The sequence below is a fragment of the Falco biarmicus genome, chromosome 7 (genome assembly GCF_023638135.1).
Source record: "Falco biarmicus isolate bFalBia1 chromosome 7, bFalBia1.pri, whole genome shotgun sequence".
Taxonomy (NCBI): domain Eukaryota; kingdom Metazoa; phylum Chordata; class Aves; order Falconiformes; family Falconidae; genus Falco; species Falco biarmicus.
The window spans coordinates 60,767,183-60,786,896 of record NC_079294.1 but is presented as its reverse complement, the minus strand read 5'-3'; the positions used below and the strand labels follow the sequence as shown (position 1 = coordinate 60,786,896).

The 19,714-nt window shown below is 43.9% G+C and overlaps 1 protein-coding gene across 3 annotated transcripts in view; it reads left to right on the top strand.

Moving 5' to 3' along the window:
• The window catches only part of CEMIP (cell migration inducing hyaluronidase 1), a 114,079-nt gene that overhangs the window by 62,693 nt on the left and 31,672 nt on the right, over positions 1-19,714 (top strand). For all 3 annotated transcript variants that reach the window (XM_056345721.1, XM_056345720.1, XM_056345719.1), the window contains exons 6-13: positions 172-351; positions 4,408-4,478; positions 5,214-5,309; positions 5,936-6,057; positions 8,234-8,375; positions 9,192-9,383; positions 18,672-18,847; positions 19,428-19,637. In XM_056345721.1, coding sequence (XP_056201696.1) covers positions 172-351; positions 4,408-4,478; positions 5,214-5,309; positions 5,936-6,057; positions 8,234-8,375; positions 9,192-9,383; positions 18,672-18,847; positions 19,428-19,637 — 1,189 coding nt within the window. The remainder of the gene's footprint in view (positions 1-171; positions 352-4,407; positions 4,479-5,213; positions 5,310-5,935; positions 6,058-8,233; positions 8,376-9,191; positions 9,384-18,671; positions 18,848-19,427; positions 19,638-19,714) is intronic.

Here is a 19,714-nt window from a genome sequence, read left to right as displayed (position 1 = left end):
CGGATTAAAGAAAAAGCCCTTAATATGCCATTAGACAAGCGCTTTTGCAATGGGATAAAATATCACTGTAAACAATACAAAAGAGTTATTTCTTTATAACACTTGCTTTTCAGTACATAAAGCTGTGATGCCCACTGAAGTGAATGGTTTTGCGTGTTTTTATCACTTTAGGTTTGATACTTACAGAGCAAAAGAGGAAAGCATACGTCTTTCCCAGTACTTGGGCAGAGTTGTGAATGGCATGATCCTGTCAGTTGCAGTGAACGATGAAGGATCTAGAAACTTGGATGACTCGGCCAGGAAAGCAATGACCAAACTGGGCAGCAAGCATTTCCTCCACCTTGGGTTTAGGTATGTGCCAGTCCTGCCAGTTCTTCCAGCACAGAGGCTTTATTATGCTCCTGAGATGTCCAAATAATTCCACTCTCTCAAAGGCACAAAGTTATTTTACATGGAGGAAAAAAAAAACAAACCCAACCAAAAAAGAGGGAAACTTCTCAATGCGAAGTTTTAGCAGTTAATTAGATAGTTCAAGATGCACTCAGTGTCTATATTAGGTATTTTTATTAGCAGATTGAGGAAGAGCATATGATTCACATTAAAAAAGATGTTTTTCCAAGATATTGTTCCCATAAGTTACTTATTCCAATTTATTTTCAAGCCATCACCCAAAGATTTAAATAGCATATCTGCACACATTGGATTCAGTGGGCTGAACATTATGGAGGGTAGAATAATAGCTGTGTAGCCCTGGCTAAATACATATAGACATACATCCAGCATATTCTTCAGCTTGTCCAATACATATTCAGGGACTTGTGCAGCACAGAAGTTTAGCAAGCATGAATTTATCCTGTGGACTGTAAATACTTCTGTGGCCAATACAGCGTCTGTGTTGGCACACATACTGTTGAGAATATTTGCTATTTACCTAACTGCCATTATATTTTTTATGTTTATCTGAATTTATGTAGGCTTTCTTTTTTTTTTTTTTAAGAGGCACTAAGAAGGTCACTGTAGAACACACACAAAAATAAATCTGCCTTGTAGGGAGAAGCAGTTCAATACAGCAGCCTGTGGGAACAAACAAGTGTCAGCTGGGCACATGCAGATGGAATAAGATTTGGGGTGGTTGATGAAGAAGTTGTGTCAAATATTACAGGGACTCCTGTGCACCAGATAATTCATTTCAAAGAATCGACTAAGGCTCTAGACATAGTCTTCAAAACCAGGCTACCTCCATCAGTGCAATGCTTGCTCTCAAATACCCAGACCCTATTTTAAAGCCCAGTAGTCTGCTGGGTTTCTTTTCAAAAACTAGAATTAGGGAAACAGGAAAAGATTTTTGAACATTATACTTTTTTTTCCAGTTGTGCAACAGGAAGAGATTGATGGGTTTCGCATATGTTTATAAAAGTAAATTGCACTTGATGTTTTTAGGCTGCTGTGGTGTTTTAATGCTAGTTTCTCACTTCTTTGCCATAAATGCTTATAATGGGAATACCATAGCAATTCATCCATGGAAGTGTGACTTTCCACATTGCTATTCTTTGCAGTCAAAAAGCTAATAGCTGTTATCTGTAATCATGCTGTTATCTGAAATACCACAATATTTCCTTATACAAATACTAGGGACATTGTGGGTACCGTAACACAGCAGTAGTTGGTAAATATTGTCTTCCACTGGCATACTGGTTTGTGGAAACATACCTGCATCTTGGTGCCTTATTTAAAAGACTGTATTTTTAGGAGACTCCTTAGCATTTAAGTTCATCAATTTCAAAAAAAACCCCATTGTCTGGGTGGCAGCTGGGACCAGATTTACAGAGGCAGTTAGATGGCAGAGTGGAAGACAGGCAGCTTTGTCAGATGTAACCAAGCTTTTCTCCTTATGCAAATTGAACTTTCACTTCACTTTAATGTAACAAGATTTAGACATCTTGCTTTATGTTTCAGACACATCTATAACTATGAATAAGGGTGTATATACCTGACAGGTGCTTTTTGGAATTTTTTGGAGTATCTTAAAAATAATATTCAGGATGGGAAAATTATACACACATGTACATACTTGAACATCCATGGCAAAGGAAGGCCCTGACAGAGGACAGTGGATGGATTTTTCTTTCTAACACGCCCTTGTAAGCGTTCTCACCCTTCACCACTGCCCAGCACCTGGGCTTTGCTGGCTGGTCCTGCTGAATCCTGGTGGTCAGGTCTTCTCAGCTCCCTGCTGGTGGCTGGGGCTGACCATGGGCATCACTGACATGACAACAGTGTAAGTCCCAGGCAGTAATTTGGCTCAGGAAATTTCTGTTTCCCGTGTTGTGAGGTGCCACTCGAATCGGGCTGTTCAGCTGTAGGCTGGGTTGTTTTCTGACTCTGGAGGCAGCAGCAGTTATGTGGACAAATTCCCGTCTATCTCCAGTTGCTCCATATTCAATCGGATTGTGAAGTTGTGCAACTCCCCCTTGCTGTAGCAGAGCCGATGAGCAGTGCCGATTTATCCAAAAATGTTTTTATCCTCCTGGCATCGCATTCAGTTGCCTGTTTGCTGAGTCCAGCACATAAGGAATCAAAAGAAAATTCTGCATTCCTCCTCTATTGTCGTTTTGAAAAGTCAGTTTACTCTTTAAGTGTAAGCTCCCACCCCCTTCTACTAATAAATTAAAAGAAAGCCTTTCTGCACTTGATGATATAGTTGTTCTCTTTGGAATCCCACCCAAATATCGCTAGTTGGATTTACTGGTCCCTTCATTTCATATAGCCCAAATAGATTGCAGGTGTCCTTATGTGTCATGGTTGAATGACTTTAAAACTATTTTTAATGATAAAATAACTGTGAGAAACAAGTATTTTAACGTATGAAATGGGGCCAAACCTTGAGCTGCAGAACTAGATAGCTTCATATTCTTTAGATTATTTTTGAGATTATCATCTTTTCCGTCATTTGTTTTGAATTTGGGGACCAAAAAAAAATAAAATCTGTCTTGCCTGCTGAGTGATAAAGTGTCCTTCCTGCCCTCATCCCCCTTCTCTCCCTGGATGGAGATCACAGCTCAGCAGTGCCGTCAGCAGTTGGTGCACAGGCGAGTTTTCCAGCAGAAGCATCTGGCTGGCAGGCAGGCTCCCGAGGCTGTTGTGCTGGCAGCTCCTGCTGAGCCTGCCCTGTGCTCGGGCTGGGGACACGCTGCTGGGACTGCCTTCCCTGGAGGAGCTGTGGCCAGTGGCTGCGGGGGAGCTTGGCACAGCACCGGGGGCACCAGTGCTCACCCAGAACTGCTCCTGCTGCCCCCAGGGTCTGGGGCTATGAGTCCCAGCAAAGCCAGCTCATGCCAGTGGGGATCCGTGTGTGTTTTAGTGGCTATCTGTCAATGTCTGTGTATGTTTTCTTCTGAAGTCCCGGGGTTGGTTTATAACTTCACTTACACCAGCAGATGGTAAATGGAAGGTGACCTGCAAGACTCAAGGGGGAATCTTGATGCAATTGAAATCACTGGGTATTTATACCTATAGAGACATGATTTAATCTGTGGCACTGTTCGCCAAAGGCAGGGTAGGAGTGACAGTCTCCCTACACCCCTAGATGTATATTTTTTATTCTGTTAGTCATTAAAAGCAGCTATGCTTGAACTTCTATTTCAAAGATGAAACTCCCTCCTGACCCCTACTAATTGGGTTCACCACCAAGGTGGGGAGGCACTTCGGTCTGTCTCCACTGCTTACTGATCCGTGTGGTCATTCTCCACCGATGCTGATAGCTATTGAACCTATTCAACCAGTAACGATCAGGCGGTAATGAACTTACCTCTGCCATGGGATCAGATTTGAACAGACAATTCAGACTCATAAACCTTTGTCCCTGTTCAATGTTCAAAATAAGGAAAGCAGATATGCGAAGGCTATCTAGGTAATTTTTATTCTCCTTCACCAGCCAGTCTGTCTATTAGAAATTCTCGTACGTCATTCCAAAGACAATTGTGATATCCAAGGTTTCAGCATCATTTACATTTATTTATATATACATACAAGTAGAAGTGGCTTCTTTTCATGTTCTTTAGTGTATGCACACACACACACATGAAAGATTTTCAGGTTCCCCAAAGAGTTGCCAGTGTCCCTTGGGTCTGTCACACACAAGCCTCTTTAAACACTCATTTAAGAAAGAAACCACTTGTTATGGGAGTGTATTAAGCCGGAATTTGTCGTCAAAATTCCTTCTCTTTTGATATATTTACCGAAGAAATACAGTGTGTTAAGATATTTTTTATTTTAACTAAGCTGCCCATCACACTGATCAGACTGTTTTGAGTGTGATGCCCCTGAGAAATGTGAAAACATTGGGCTATAAAACATATGCATCTTATACATGACATAACTTGATCATTTCTCATTGTCATTTTCCAGGCACCCATGGAGCTTTATTACCGTTAAAGGAAATCCCTCCTCTTCTGTTGAAGACCACATTGAATATCAAGGTAATTCATGCACAAAATGCTGGCTTGACATTATCTCTGGAAGTGGCTGGAGTTATGGCTGAGATTAATTTAGTCAATGATGTTTTCACTTGACACTGCATTACATTGAAGCAATTGATGGTTAGATGCATTTAATTGAATGCTCCTTGTATATATTGCTTCCTCCCATTCATGCAGTGAGGCAGCTGAGTGGGGTATAACCTAGGTTATCCAAACCCTGAGATCAAAGGTGAGATCCTGCACCAGTTTAAATACATGTAACTCCACTGAGCTCAGACACTGCCTCTCGTAGACACAAAGCTATGGAACAAACCCCATTCATACCAGCCGAAAATGTAATCAGTGTGTCCTGTATCGATAGCCTCAAATACTCCTGTGAAACCATTTTCTTGCAACCTGAAGACTTCTGAGTCTGTGTCTTTTCATGGCATGTTCAAGAGCAGCTAATAACATGGCTTGATACAACATAGAATAAAAATAGCAATATATTACAAATCGTTGGGGTTTTTTTATCCTGTCTTGATTTTTGACTATTTGTCCTCCTGATTGTCCAAGCAGTTATAAAAGTGCCTGAAGGCTCATTCCAAGATCAGTACATTTTTCTGGAAGCTGTGCAGGACTAATTCTGGATGATGTAGCCAAAGTACACAAACACACACGTGGACCATTACCTTTTCACTTCTGACTTTTGTCGATTGCATTCAGTGATTTTACCAATGTTTGGGTTTTTTACAGGTCACAAAGGGTCAGCTGCGGCCAAAGTATTCAAACTATTCAAAGCTGAGAATGGGGAACACTTTAATGTCTCTCTGACTAGCGAGTGGGTTCAAGGTAAGAGGTCTCTGTGCCATTTAGCTTGGTGGTAGATAGCTGACACATAAGGTGAATCATCGGTTTTACTGAAATACTTTTCCATTTGGGATGAGGGGGCTTGCTAGCTGCTGTTTACATCGCCACTCACCCAAGTAAAGAATACGCAGAGATTCTTTCTCCAATTGTCTCCAGGACTCTCTGAATACTGGGATCCTTTTTCCTTTACTGCACTGGGTGTGAAATTCCATCTCTTATGATCTAAGAGATCACACACAACCTCTTACTTCTTTTGACTGCATAGTCATCATGTCCATGTTTCAGACAGCATACAGTAACTGGTCGTAACTTGATCTGAAGATCAGAGAAGGCAGCTAAGGAGGACACCGATCCAAAATCCATACCTATTAATAATGCTCATAGTGCATACTCCAGTTACGTAGCTTTTAATAACTCTGCCCTCCCTTGGCTGGTTACACTTCCTGGCATCATTAAAAGCGGCTGACAGGCTGGCAGGAAGAGGCAGGAATCAGGTCATCAGTGAAGAAATTTGTGAATGATATCTGAGATCATATTATGCTTCATGCATTTTTGCTGCATTTGTTAAGCTTTGTCAAATGACTTTTCTTGTTTGCACTTGTCTCCAGATGTAGAATGGACAGAGTGGTTTGAGAAGCCTGATAAAGCGAGATCTAAGGACGTGGAGAAGCTTTCTGACTTCAAAGCTGCTCATCCTGATAAAATCTGTAGGCAACCCATTGACATCCAGGTAGGCTAGCTTACCGCTTGCTTTAGAGGGGCACATCCACTTTGGACTGACACTGAACCTCAAAGTAATTGTCAGTAATTTCTGTTTCTAACTAAAAGACACCTATTATTTCACTGCTGTAATACATAACCAGCAAGCTCTGGTATCCAACCTTGCACCATTCTGAGACAAAAGTTTATAGAATTGAGCTCCTACCAGTGAATTCTGGCTTCTGGCACGAAAAGGAGTACAGATGGGGCCACGGACAGCACAGATGCCGTCATGAAATATGTGATTCCCTGCTGGAAGATTAAAAGGAAAAAACACATGAAAATTTCAAAGTTTTTAAATGGTCCTGGAATGGACCCTACCTAAAAAATTGATCACAAAATGTAATGAGATGGTAAAACTACCAGCTGTAGTAGGTTGTCAAAAATATCAGTGAGCTTGCAGCCATTTCATGGAGTCAATAGTTTTTTCTCCGTGGAAAGACGTTTGAATTCTGTTTGGAGCTAAACATGATAGTTATGCCAATAGGCCAGCATGCTGAGAAGAAATTGTATACCCTTCCTGAGACTGCAAAAGCCTCTTTAAAGACACACACACAAAAAAAACCAGCAAAAAACTAAGATTTGTTTTTTGCATATGTTCATGTCTACCTGGTAAAACAACTATAGGAGAAGCATTGCCTAGCAAAAGGCAATAAAATACTTCGTATCTGCGGGAGGCTGAACCTAAGGTTCATGCATACTCTGAACCAGCAGAGTTGTCTTTATTCGCAAGAATGTGGCTATTGAAGTAAACAGCAATGCTGACAGTATGAGTGAAAGTTTCCAGGGCTACAGGTTATAAAGAATGTCCTCTTGAACAGAAAGGAAAAAACTGCCCTATAATTTTTTGCCAGGTCTTAGCAAATCCACATTCATTTCTGCTTCCATATACATGTATTAGAAATGACAATTTAGTTCAAAACAAGGGTCAGATGTTTGCTATGATACAGCCCCCTCTAGCATGCATATTAAAAGAGGAAAAAAAAAAAAGACACTTTTCAAGAAACAAACCTTTTACTCTTCTGTTAAATGACAGTTACTTTTTTTCCATGTATATTAAAAGCAAGGCAACATTTTTCAGTTTATCCTGCAGATCTTAGGGCAAATCCTCAGGTAGTGTAATCTGGCGTTGCTGGTTGCTTTCATAAAGTTACACTGATTTACAGCAGCTGGCCTGCTCCAGCCGGGCTGCAAACAAGAAAATTGAAGATATGATGATAATAACAGAAGTGCAGCACAGCCAGAGGCACATTCCTTCAGCTGACGGTGCTAATCCTATACATGGCAGTGAGGTGTACGCATTAATGAGAAGGGTCTGCATAAGTGAGAGAATCAGGATCAGACCCTTCATTGAAAGATGGCTTATCTCCTGATGCCTTGTTAAAATGAGCGTGATACTTGGATTGCCCAATGCAATGCATCACACTTTTGTGAAAGGGTCAAGAGAACTGCAACCTATGGAGCCGGACTGTGAAATTTAACATGACCCTGAGGGGTGACATTGCCCCAGCAGGAGCACATCGCCCTGCTTCTTGGCATGATACAGCCTTTTTTCTCAAGGCAGCTCTACAGGCTGGTACTTTTATGTGAGAAAAGGCCACCTCTTCTTGTTCCTTTTGGCACAATGGGTGTTGCACCATTTTTTTTTATAGAGGGACTGCTGCATGCAAAGAAGAAATAGCATTCCTACCTCTTTCTTCCATGAGGCTCAGACACAGCCTAGCCACAAGCGATGAAATGAGTGCAGTGAAGACGCTTGAAACCATGAGTTCATTTGGGCGCAAGCATTTCTGCTCTGTGTTTTCATCTGCCTTCAAATCAATGGCAAGAGAAAATCTAGGGCACCGAGGCAGATGTTAGTGAAGCTCAGAATACTCCTCCCAAAAAAGCACATGGTCTTAATATAGATAGAGGAGAAAGGCATGCCACCTAGCAATAATCTGTGCATCTTGTGGACAAAATAGCTGTGCTTGAGCACCAGCTGGAGAGCCAGCTGGACAGCACACGTACCAGTCACAACATTTTGTTATACAACTGTTGTGCATCTCCCAAAATGAAGCAAAGGCCTCTTCCGATTGCATCGATGTTTTGGTGGAACCCCTTCACCTCAAGGTATCACCTGTTTTTTATTACTATTCTCATTCCAGGCAATGACGCTTGATGGAGCTAATTTAACAACTGAGGTTTTCTACAAGAGCGGCCACGATTACATGTTCCTGTGCCATGGCAAGGACCAGACGGGCGAGGGCTGCCACAACTACAGAGTGCGGTTCCTCTGCGGCAGAGCCGGTATGTGCCCCGTGTTTGAGAACCAGAGCAGGGAAAGGCAGAAATGCTGTCTGCTGGTGGACTGGCTCTTGTGCAGCGTAAGAACGACCTGAGCAATTTCCCAAGCTAAAACTTGAGCCGGGCTATTGACGTGAACACAGATAAAGCGGCTGAAGGTTTATCTCGGGAAAAAATTCCTGAGCACTAACAGAAGCAGCAGGGTGGTGCCTCAAAACCCCAGCAAGGCTATGGCAAATACTTGCCAAGTCCCTTCCTGTGAACACCTTGTCTTTTGCTAAAGCATTTTGCGATGAAACAGGATTAGACCATCGGAGTGTGCAGAGGCAAAAGGTTTTGAAAGTAATACTTTATTTTGTGGTTATTAATTCCAACACGGCTGTCCCTAAGCTGGTCATGACCCGGGGCATTAGGATTCTTCTGTGCTCAGCTAGCGGGAAAAGGTGGCAGACAAACAATCCTTGCCTTAAAGACCACTTAGCTGCTGTAAATACCAGTGCCCAGCGCCCACAAGTGCTGCTGCTAAGTGGGTGTGGTGAAAATGAGCCACAAAAAGCTACGTTTAAATTTAGTCCTGGGGTGAGTGGAAAATCCACCTGCCTGCAACTAAAGGAAAACACTTTCTTGTTTGCTCGCTTTCCAAGCCAAAGCCAGTAAAAAGCATGCTTGGAAGAGTTAACTGGGGTTTTTTTTGTTGCATGAGGAAATCATAATTTTTGATGGCGTTCCAGGCACAAAAAAAAAAAATAAATTAAAAAATAGCATGCATTTTATGATAAGATTAACTGAATTCTCCACCCTTCCATTTTGGCTTTTCAGTAAAACCAAAGCTTACGGTAACCATTGACACCAATGTGAACAGCACGGTTCTGAATCTGGTGGATGATGTGAGCTCATGGAAACCTGGAGACAGGCTGGTGGTTGCAAGCACTGACTACTCCATGTACCAGGCGGAGGAGTTCGAGGTACTGCCGTGCAGAGCCTGCAGACCCACCCAGGTCAAGGTGGCAGGTAAGGTGCTTCAGCTTGTTGTGCTGGTGTTGCAGGTCACCAGTTCTGTCATTTGTGCTGAGGTGACTCCATTAAGAATTTCAGAGCTGGAAGACGCCAGAGTCAGACGGCTAGTTTTCAGATGTTTTTGGGAAACGTATGCCTTCTGTGCTTGAAAGCCAGCTAACTTGATTCTCGTTCCTTTCTGCCTTCCCTTTTCGTAGCTGACACCATTTTTTGTCCCCGAGTCACAGTACTGAGTGGATGCGTTTATTTAAGAGAGACAAATACAGGTGGTGTATTTGAAATGTTCAATTTGTGTAACTGTATTTGGAAATGCATCATCTCCTAGAAAGCAGGAGGTGAACACAGCTGATCTGAAGAGTGAGCTGGGGCAGGAGCAGACCATGAGAGACTATAAGGCTAGGAAGTAATGTCCAGCTGGCTATTTTCCTAAGGAAGTTATATTTAATAAGAACTGTAATTTCACATTTTAGAAGCACTGTTTTGTGCCACTGAAGCTACTGTTTCTCATTTACTGTGTCTCTAGACGGCATTGCGTAGAGGTGATGTGTTCGCCAAACATTTCTGGAGTCATGTGGCCAGTGAGCTGTCCTGAGCCACAGCGTGGGGGTTGGTCGGGTGCTGCATGGGTTGGTCTGAGCAGGAGGAGCAGGAACCTTTGCAGAGCCACAGCATTTGTCTCTTGAAGATGACTAGCTCGAATCCAAACCAAATTGCTTTTGATGAAAAGATGTTGCAGTCCAATGATAGTAAAGTGGCCTTCAGAGACTAAGTCCAATTAAGTAGCGTAGCTGTGATGAAGCACAGATTATTACTGATACCAGCATAAAAATGAAATCCAGCGTGGGAGATATGCATCTCCACTTGAGTCTGTGAAGTAATCTTTCCCTTTTAGATCTGTATTTTGGCACACTGATAAGCAGAGCAATACTGCATGAACTGCCTCTTCTGTGAATAGATGAGGATTTCTTAACTTTTATAGTTTACAAAAGCAAAGTTATTTTACAATATAAAAGTATGTAGTAACTGAGGCTGCGTTTCAAAGGCAGCATATGCCTGGTGGTAAACAAGCACGTTACATTATCTTCTCCTTACACATTGGCAATTGCTTTAGGCAGAGGTTTTGCCTGCATTTACAGTAAGATCTTTCTCAGAAACCATGAGAGTACTTGGAACATCCAATACACCAGGGAGTTAGCTCAGTTCTGTGAAATGAACTACTTCACCATTATCTCTGATGCAACATCTTCTGGAAGGTACGAATATTCTTCCTTTGGCAACTGCTTCCTCACAGAGCTCTAGCCATTCATTGTTGGGTGGCTCAAAAGAGAGATGCTCATCAAGCCAAGAAAAATGTTATTCACAGTTTGAATGTATCATAGTCTTATGACTTGAAATGAGTAGTACTTTCAAAGAAGACACATTTCCAAGCGAATATTTTTCCTGAGAAAATTTTGAGCTATTGGAAAAAAACTGTACCAGACTAGTATGAAACAAGTCACATCATAGAGATGATCTTGGAAGATAGTCAGTAAAAATAAAGATGACGTAGGAATATTTCTCTTAGGTTTCCCATAATCTAATTGGTCTGGGAAATTCATGTAATTACATTTATCTTCTACAACAGTGGCAACTAAGTTAGTTTAAGGAAATGAATAAAGAGTTAAAACCAACAAAAAACATTAATGTAAATTTCAAATAAAGAAGCAGTGGAAACACTTGTTAAAGTAATTGTGCTCTTGGTCTCCCATTACTCTTTAGGAGAATTAGGACATTCCTTTTATTACCACAATTGAGATGAACACCAAGGCCAAAATCTGCCCTTACTTATATCCAGGCAACTCCATTGACGTCAATGGGATTTCACTGATTATATAAATCAAGGCAAAATCTAGTCCAGTAATAAAAATCACATCCAACTTTCTTGTAACGAAAGCACATTCACACTAGAAAATGAAATTGTCTGCCTGTTTCTAAATTCAATCTAGATGAAATAAAACCTGGGCATAGCTGAGATGTCCCCTGCCTTTAGGAGCCAGGTGGTCCCTGATCTGCTCTATTCCTGGCCAAGGTGTAACTTTACCCATTGCCCTGTGCCATGACATGCAATTAGCCAGGATAAGGAGCACTAATGAGCCAGGCGATGGGTGCCCTCCCTGCCTCCTCCTCTCCACCATGCCTGCAGCTGCCTGCAGCCCTGCCTGCACACTCCTGCCAGCCAGGGGGGCAGCAGCACCGCAGCGGTGGGCTTCGAGGTGTGACCATTGCTGGTGGAGGGAAACACCACCACAGTGGGCACTCGCCCCGCACTGAAACCTGCCAGTGCGCGGGTACGTACATACAAACCCACCGTCCCGTGATCAGGCACTGGCTTTGGTGAAACTTATGGGGATTCAATTAATTTCACCTGTGAGGCTTCTGTTAAATAGGGCTTTATTTGTCCCAGTGGCTCATCAAACACTGTGTGGAGGGAGAACGGCCAGCAGAGAGCAAGCACATAAAAATAGTTGGCGAGCAGCGGGCTGGCCCCAGCCTTAGCACAGGTGAGCGGCCCCTGCACAGCCGGTGCTTGTGGCCACATTAGGCTCTTAATTGCATGCAGAAGACATTCATCATAAATGTCTGCCTGCCTTTTGCTGCGTGAGATAGGCAAGATTGCTTTTCTCCTGAGAAAACACTTCCACACAGATACATTTCTATGCAGGGTCTCAGAGGGATGTCACTGGTAATAAGTGGAATGGCTTCATTTTCCTAAGAGGTTTAGTTAGCAGCTGAGAACTCCAGAAGTCTGCCCTTTGAAAGACAAATGATAAAACCATTCCTACCCATGGTGGTTTGTTTCCCTTTCAGTCTTTACTTTTTTCCTTTCCATTTTTTTTTCCTTTTAAATGAAATCTAGATGTCAGGTCTGAACTACTTAAGAGCCTCTTTGCTTAAAAAAGAGGCAGAAAACCTCTGCTTTGTGGACAGACACTGTGGTGTGGCAGCCGCTTGGCATACTAACGTTTAATTATAATTGATGCTCTCGTAATTTAATAATATTTTAATAAACATGGTTTAGCATGTTGTGCCAGATAAGTCAAACTCATTAGTTAGCTCATGTCCTCTTTATATTTGATACTTCTTGCTGAAACCTCATATTTCTTTACTTGCTAGAAATGGATTGATTAGAGGCTGGTCTTTTCAAAACAGCTTAAGAGCATCAAAACTCAATTCCCATTGGATTTTAGTAGGATTTAGTCGTCTTAACTGTGGACTACTGCAGATCTCAGTGTAGAAGGCAAGGGAGGGAACCCAGGTACTGACCTTGTGCACTCCTTTATTGAAATAATTACACTAATGTCAAAACTGCGGCTCCCATGAGTAAGTGTGGTTCACATGAAGGCTCAGCTCTGCAGGTCCTGCTCCCAGTCAAATGGTCACTCACTCGAATGGAACTTTTTTTCTCCACTTGCCTCCTTTGTTTAACTTTTCTTTTCAATTGTCATTTTAGTGCCTGGATTATTTTCTCTGTGGGAACAGATTAAAACTGTTTGATCTTCCAACTTCACAAGGTTTGGGGAGGGACAATGGTGCAGGGCAGAGGGAGGGAGGAGGAAGGAAGGAAGGAAGGAAGGGTTGTGGTGTTATGATAGAACTGGATAGTAGGAAAGATCAAGTATTTTGTCTAGTTTCCCTGGGAAACAAGTCTTATCTGCATCTTGGTTGCTCTGTCTGAAGTTGCTACTAATGCTGATAAGTTTCACCATGGAACAAAAATGATGAAATGCTCTTTTGTGCTCCTATATGCTCTTGATAAAGCATGAAAAAACTATTTGTGCCTGGCATAATTACTGCAGTTATCCCACATACTGGTGCATCTATGGTTACGAGCACACATATCTTAAATCCTGCTTATTGGGTTGCAAATACTAGAGAGATATGGAGTTTACTGTGATCTTGTTCATGCAGAGAACTTTGAATTAAAAATGTAAATACGTAGCTGCCTAACAACTTCACAGCCTGTGTCAGCATTCATCTTGTGCTGTAAGGGTGGCAGAAGTCACTCCACTATCAATATACAGATACTTTTAGAGATCTGTGGTGTTCTGTTTAGAAGTTGGCATCATTCTGGCTGGATTTTGCCAGAAGCTCTTTTTTTAAGTGTGGTGGGGTGACCCTGGCTGGACGCCCAGTGCCCACCGGAGCCGCTCGATCTCTCCTTGTCAACTGGGCAGGGGAGAGAAAACATGACGAGGGGCTCCTGGCCGAGGTGGGGACAGGGAGATCGCTCGGCAGTTACCGTCACCGGCAAAACAGGCTCAGTGTGGGGAAATCAGTGCGATTTATTACCATTCAGCTGTGGCCAGCAGCGGGTCCATCGAGGAGCCAGCTGGTGTGGCTCCATCGGGCATTGGGTGAACCTTCTGGCAGCTTCTCACAGAAGCCACCCCTGCAGCTTACAGCCACCTTGGTGCTTGCGGACTTTGAGGACTGGGTGGGAAATGTTCGGAAATGGCCCGTTCTAACAGCCTTTGGGAGCTTGCTCTTCTGCCTCTGGGCATTGCCTGGAAGCACAATTGCCAGAAACAGATTCAGGCTTGCGCAGAGGTTCAGAAGGGTTGAGCTTGAGCCTGATTTAAGTAACGGTTTGCTCTGTTTGTCCACCAGACCTGCCTAATCTTCCCATCCCAGCTGCAAGAACTTACATGTCAGGATAAGGTGAGGAAAAACCCAGAAGGTCAGGGAGGGAAAACCTGGCATTTGCAGAAGTATGTCAGTAGATTGCCAAGTAGCTGCTGCAGAAAGGGAGCATGAGGTGGGACCCTGCCGTTGGGATAAAACACTAACAGACCTCGCAGAGACCTCTCAGTGCCCGGTTAAAGCCAGCATGAGCAGATGCGCTGCCCTAGGTCCACATCAATCCTCCTGTCACCTCTGTTGGCAGCAGTAAAATCCGCTCATTTCAGCCTTGAAACCAAAGAGCTACAGGGGCTTTGGTCCGACAGGGAATTTGAGCATACACTTACTAATGTCCACGTGAACTCAAGGCTTTTCATGCTCCTGCAATAGAGGGTGTATTTCTGACTTTTGTGGGACACCATGCAGGATCTTGAAGGAGAAAAGGAACAAAAGGCTGTAATAGGAATGAGTTGCCCAGCAGGAAACTGTCCCAAGAAGGCTTAGTTAGCTCTGAACTCCTTACAGAATTTCATCCCTTCTGCTGTATGTCTTTCTACTGGCAACTTAATTTTCCACGTAAAACTTATGAATTTGAGGAATATTTATTCATTAAGACATCAGGTTGTACTGTATGACTCGAGAAGCTGGTTAGCTCACCCAAACCATGCTGTGTTACATTACAGGCTTGTGGCTTAGGGATGCAATAGCAAACCCCATTGAGATAATTCAGAATAATGAGGATTTGACAGGATGCTGGTGTGAACATTTGTTGGTTAGTAAATATAAGCAATAGGGGCATCACCACCAGTGATGACAAATATTTGGCAAAAATGTTAAATCTGACGGAGGTCTGGGCTGGCACCTACAATGAGTTGCACTGATTTTAAAGACTGCCTGAAGGATTGACTGTCACTGGGTTACATGGGTTGAACAGACAAGCTGGTGTTTAGCGTTTCCTTTAAAAACTCTTGTTTAGGAAACTTTAAAAGACCATGAGAGAGAAGGTCATAGCCTTCAAGAGCCCAAAGGAGAATAAAAGACTCCTTAGAGAAAAAAAAAAAAAAATCCAGGAGCATCCTAGCTCCACTTTTACCTTCACCAAACCCAGACCTTCAAGTACCTGTTTCACTTCTGAAAGCGAGATTTAGCACTTTGTGTCATTTAGAGCCAACACTTTTAGGAATGCATGAGTGTACCTGGGCGGGATTTCAGAGACATCTGTGTAACTCGCCAGAGCTGAGCACTCTTCCACATCTGTAGCAGCTGAAATAGTTTTAAAATTCCACCCTTCCTAGGTCTGATAAGGCCTAAGACCCAGGTTTTATGGCTAGGTTCAAGTATGGCAGGTTTTTCTGGAGCTTTGTACAGTTTAGAGAGACTCTCCTTTGAATTGCTTTGTTGACATAGGCATGCCCTTGATGAGTGCATCATCTATGTTTATTTTAAGGCATACTTTCTTTTAATAATTACCTTGTCCTTACCAACAACTGGCAACTTTAATAATCACTGTCAAGTAATAAGCATGGAAATATGCTCATATCTTGTTGAATCAAAACTTCTACCAGGCAAGCCCACACATTACAGCTGTTCCCTGTGAATTTACATTTTGCTAACTGGAGGCACTGGTATGACAAATACAGCAGCAAACTCGGGGCGTTTTTCCTAGCCCGTCACACAGGCCCGTTGTGGGGAGATGTAATCTGTGTCACTGCAAGGCTTTGTTTGGTTTAGATTATACCATGGCACAAGCCTGGCTTGCTGGCAGGACAACATCTGTCCGTGAGGGCTGCGGCAGGACCAAGCCCAAAGGAGGAAACGGTGAATCAGTGACCCCTGGGTTTGCTAGCAGTTGGGCAATCGCAGACATCAGCTTTGATGCTGAAGCAGCAGACACATTCCTCCCACATTCAAAGCGCAGTGTCGCCTTCTCAGTATCAAACCACTTCAGTGCCAATTTGCAAACCCCTGGCTGGGGGTTGCCCATGGCCAGTGCTCAGGGTCTCAGGGATCGTGGCTGCTCGCTGGGAAGGCTCCATGTGCTGGCTGTGAACAGCAGCCTGACTTCAAATTTGTAGCTCTGCAGAGTGAGATGCTCCCATCCCTGTGTGCACTCCCTAAACTCGCCACGGAGCAGCCTCTTTTGTTGTGGTTTTTTTCATGTCTGTCACTAAACATGCCCCAGTGGCTCCCTGGAAGTGCCGCGTGTCTATAAATGCACATCGTGGTGCTCCCAGCCCCATGGCAAGTGGCCAGTACCAGAGTGCTGGATCCCAGCAGGTATTTACAGCACCTGAGGGCTCCCGTGCCAGGGTCTGTCTGCCACAAGCTGTTTCAGGAGCACAGCCCTATTGCCATGGGGAGCCTGAATTTCTAGCTGCCTTAGGAGAGGTTTGTTTTTCAAAACTCTGTTAAAGGAGCTATTATTCAAAATCCACTTTTACGTTGGAAGGGAATTGTTTTCCATCTCTCCTTTTATCTCCAAACAAGTCAAGTCAGCAAAAGCACAAAGTGAAAAACATGCACCCAAGAAGTTATATTTAGAAACCGGTTAGTCTGTATTTAACATTTCTGTCAGTGCTTACCCTGTTTTGCATGTCTGGACTGGTGTTAAATTAAATTAAATACGTGCAAGCATGACATTTATTATTCTAGAGCTCAGCACATGAATAACAAAACTGCCTATCTAATTTCACTGCCACAAATCCTGGAGATGTGGCTTCATATAGGATGTTCTTATGGTTATCTGAACTTCTTCCTGCATTTCAGTAAATCAAGGAAAGGTCAGCTCTGGGGGAAACTTAAAAATAACAGCTTAAAAACAGTTTTGTGTGACAGGCTGTTCTCCTTAACAGCCTCTCTCAAGGGTCCAGCACAGAGTACCCTCGTGTGGAGGACACTCACCGCAGCAGCTTTATAAATGTATGTGACTAAGGGAAGCGAAGCTGCTTTTTGGAGGGGCTGGGTCTAGTTTTGACCACACATCTGATGAGGTTCACTGGCTTCAGAGCAACAACACAGGGAAGACCAGGACTTTCTAGGCAGGCAACTGCAAAAGTGGGTGAGGTGCAAACCTGTGGCCCCTTGCAGCCCCCCGTTCCTAGGGCTGAGTGCGGAGCTCAGAGGAGTCTCATCTTCCCACCACAGCCAAAAAGCTGTGTCCACCTGTTCTGCCATCACTGCTGCTCTAGTTCATAGAGAGGTTTTTTTTTTTCACATGATCACGTTATTTTGAAGGCGGAGGTGCTGGGGCAGAAGGCACGTGTGGTGGTGCGAACCCATCCCGCAAACACAGCTGTCTCGGAGCAAGGCGGAGCACTCACCCTTCCCAAATCCCAGTATCACCATCAAACTACACTACTCCCAGCTGCAGGAGAAGAGGGAGTGAATGGTGTTTGCTTATCTTTGTTATAAAGTCAGAGCATCATGTTTTGATTAAAAACAAGACTGTTTTAATGTTCAAAATCCTCCCCTCAACTTGGCACCTCTGCTTAAGCATGAAGTGCTTCGCAGCGATATCCAGGCTTCAGGCTTTCCATTTGTTTCTAATTATGGATTTGAACGATTCCATTGAAATTAAATACAGGCAAGTGTGGCATTCCTTGAAGTTCAGTGTTTACTTAAAGAGTTTATTACTTATTTTTACTGGAATAATACAGAATGTAGTCAGTAAGATGAACCTTTTCCCAACTGCATTCTCTGCAGAAAGCTGCGGAAGGAAGGAGGGAATATGAATATGTTTGAATGAGATTACAGCAAAGAGATGATTTTGCTTTCTAGACATCCGCACTGCCTGAACTTCACCCCTTTCTGCTCAGGCATGGGAAAGCCTTTTGTGCTTTTAACCCCTCCGTGGAGCCAGGTGTGTGTGAGTAGGATGTTACGAGTAACTTTGGCCTGGCAAAGGGAGATGTGGCCTGGGGCAGATGGAAGTTCCCATCGACTCTGACTACACCAGGGCAGAGGGAAGTGTTGAAAGTAAATTGGAGACATGCAGGTGGATCTAACATTGAGAGGTTTGGGAGGGCAGGGAGCAGGAGGGTTTGCATCCCACAAGCTGGATGAGGGGTTGCAATTGTCCCAAGCCACAATTGCCGCAAGGCTTTCTGCCCAGCCCTCTCCTTGCTTAGGTTAACAGCCACAGCGTTAGCAGCATCACGCTGATGCTCGCCCCTGAATAGTGCTGTGGGATCTAAGCAGCACCCAGTGCCTCACTGTAGGAAGTGCTGCCCTAACCTTGGGGATCTGGACTGTTCAGTAGCTGCGTCATCAGATTTCTTTACATTGGATGTTCATACATGACTGACTGTGATCCAAAGTAAAAAGATCTTGAAAGATCACGGTCCCTTTTCAAGGCAGGAACTATGTTTTGTCTAACAGACTGTTGGTTTAACTCCCTGGCTCAATGAAGCAACTTCAGACCAAAAATCCCACTTCCTCTGTTGCAAATATCTCAGCAAGACCTTGGGTGACACCTGTGCTCCAGCCTTCCCTCCTTTGAGGAGTCAGCCAACAGTTTTTGCTGATTCAATTACTCCATTATCATGCCAGCACCACCACAGGAAGCACAAGGGGAAACCAGCAGCATTGGCAGAGTAACCCTGAAACTGGATCTTGCTCTTTTAGGGAAAGCGGCATACCTCCACATTGGCGAAGTCATTGACGGTGTTGACATGCGGGCAGAAGTGGGGCTGCTGAGCCGCAACGTTGTGGTGATGGGCGAGATGGAAGGGCAGTGCTATGAGTACAGCAGCAAGTTATGCTCCTTCTTTGATTTCGACACCTTTGGGGGACACATCAAGGTAGGGCTGGAGCCCTCTCCTTGCACTTTCCTCCTCCCAGCCACACCTTCACATACCAAGGGAGCCAGGATGCACAAGGGAAAACCCCCTCACGTCAGCCACTGAGCAAACAGCCTCTCCCCGCAGTACAGCAGATCCACCCCGCTGCTGCCGCCTGCCCCTTGCCTTTGAAGTGCTCCTCACACCCCTGCAGACATTGCTCAGCCAGCCAGGCTGGTTCTTAACCCACCCAAGGTATTGCCCCCACATTCTGGTCCCAGTTTTCCCCAGATTCTAGTGGTGCTCAGCCCAGGGAGTTCGATTTGAGCCCAGCTGACTGAAACTCACAGAAAACATTAAATGCAAATAGTTTTCCTTCTAAAATTAAGTTAAATGTAGCAATGGCAGCAGTGGGGGCATCAAAGATAATCCCCTTAGCCACCATGACACTCTTTCTCTCACCCTGCAGCCATATACTCCCTTCCACGTGGTAAATCTCCCTAGCAGATACAGTGCAACCCTTCCTATTCCTGTATTCCCCCCTCCTTCTTACCCTCGACAGTCTTTTGTGTTTCTTGACTGATGTTTTATTGTTCTCCAGATTGGTCTTGATTTTAAGGCTACCCACATTGAAGGTCTAGAACTGAAATATATGGGCCAGCAGACAATGGGGCATTACCCAATTCATTTCCATATGGCTGGAGATGTGGATGAGAAAGGAGGCTACAACCCTCCAACGTACGTGAAGGATGTCTCCATTCACCATACCTTCTCCCGTTGTGTCACAGTCCATGGATCCAACGGTTTGCTGGTAAGAATCCCTGGAGTCTACCTTAGCAATCAAGGCACCAGTCAAAAAATTTCCTCATAGCATTAATACAGCTTAAT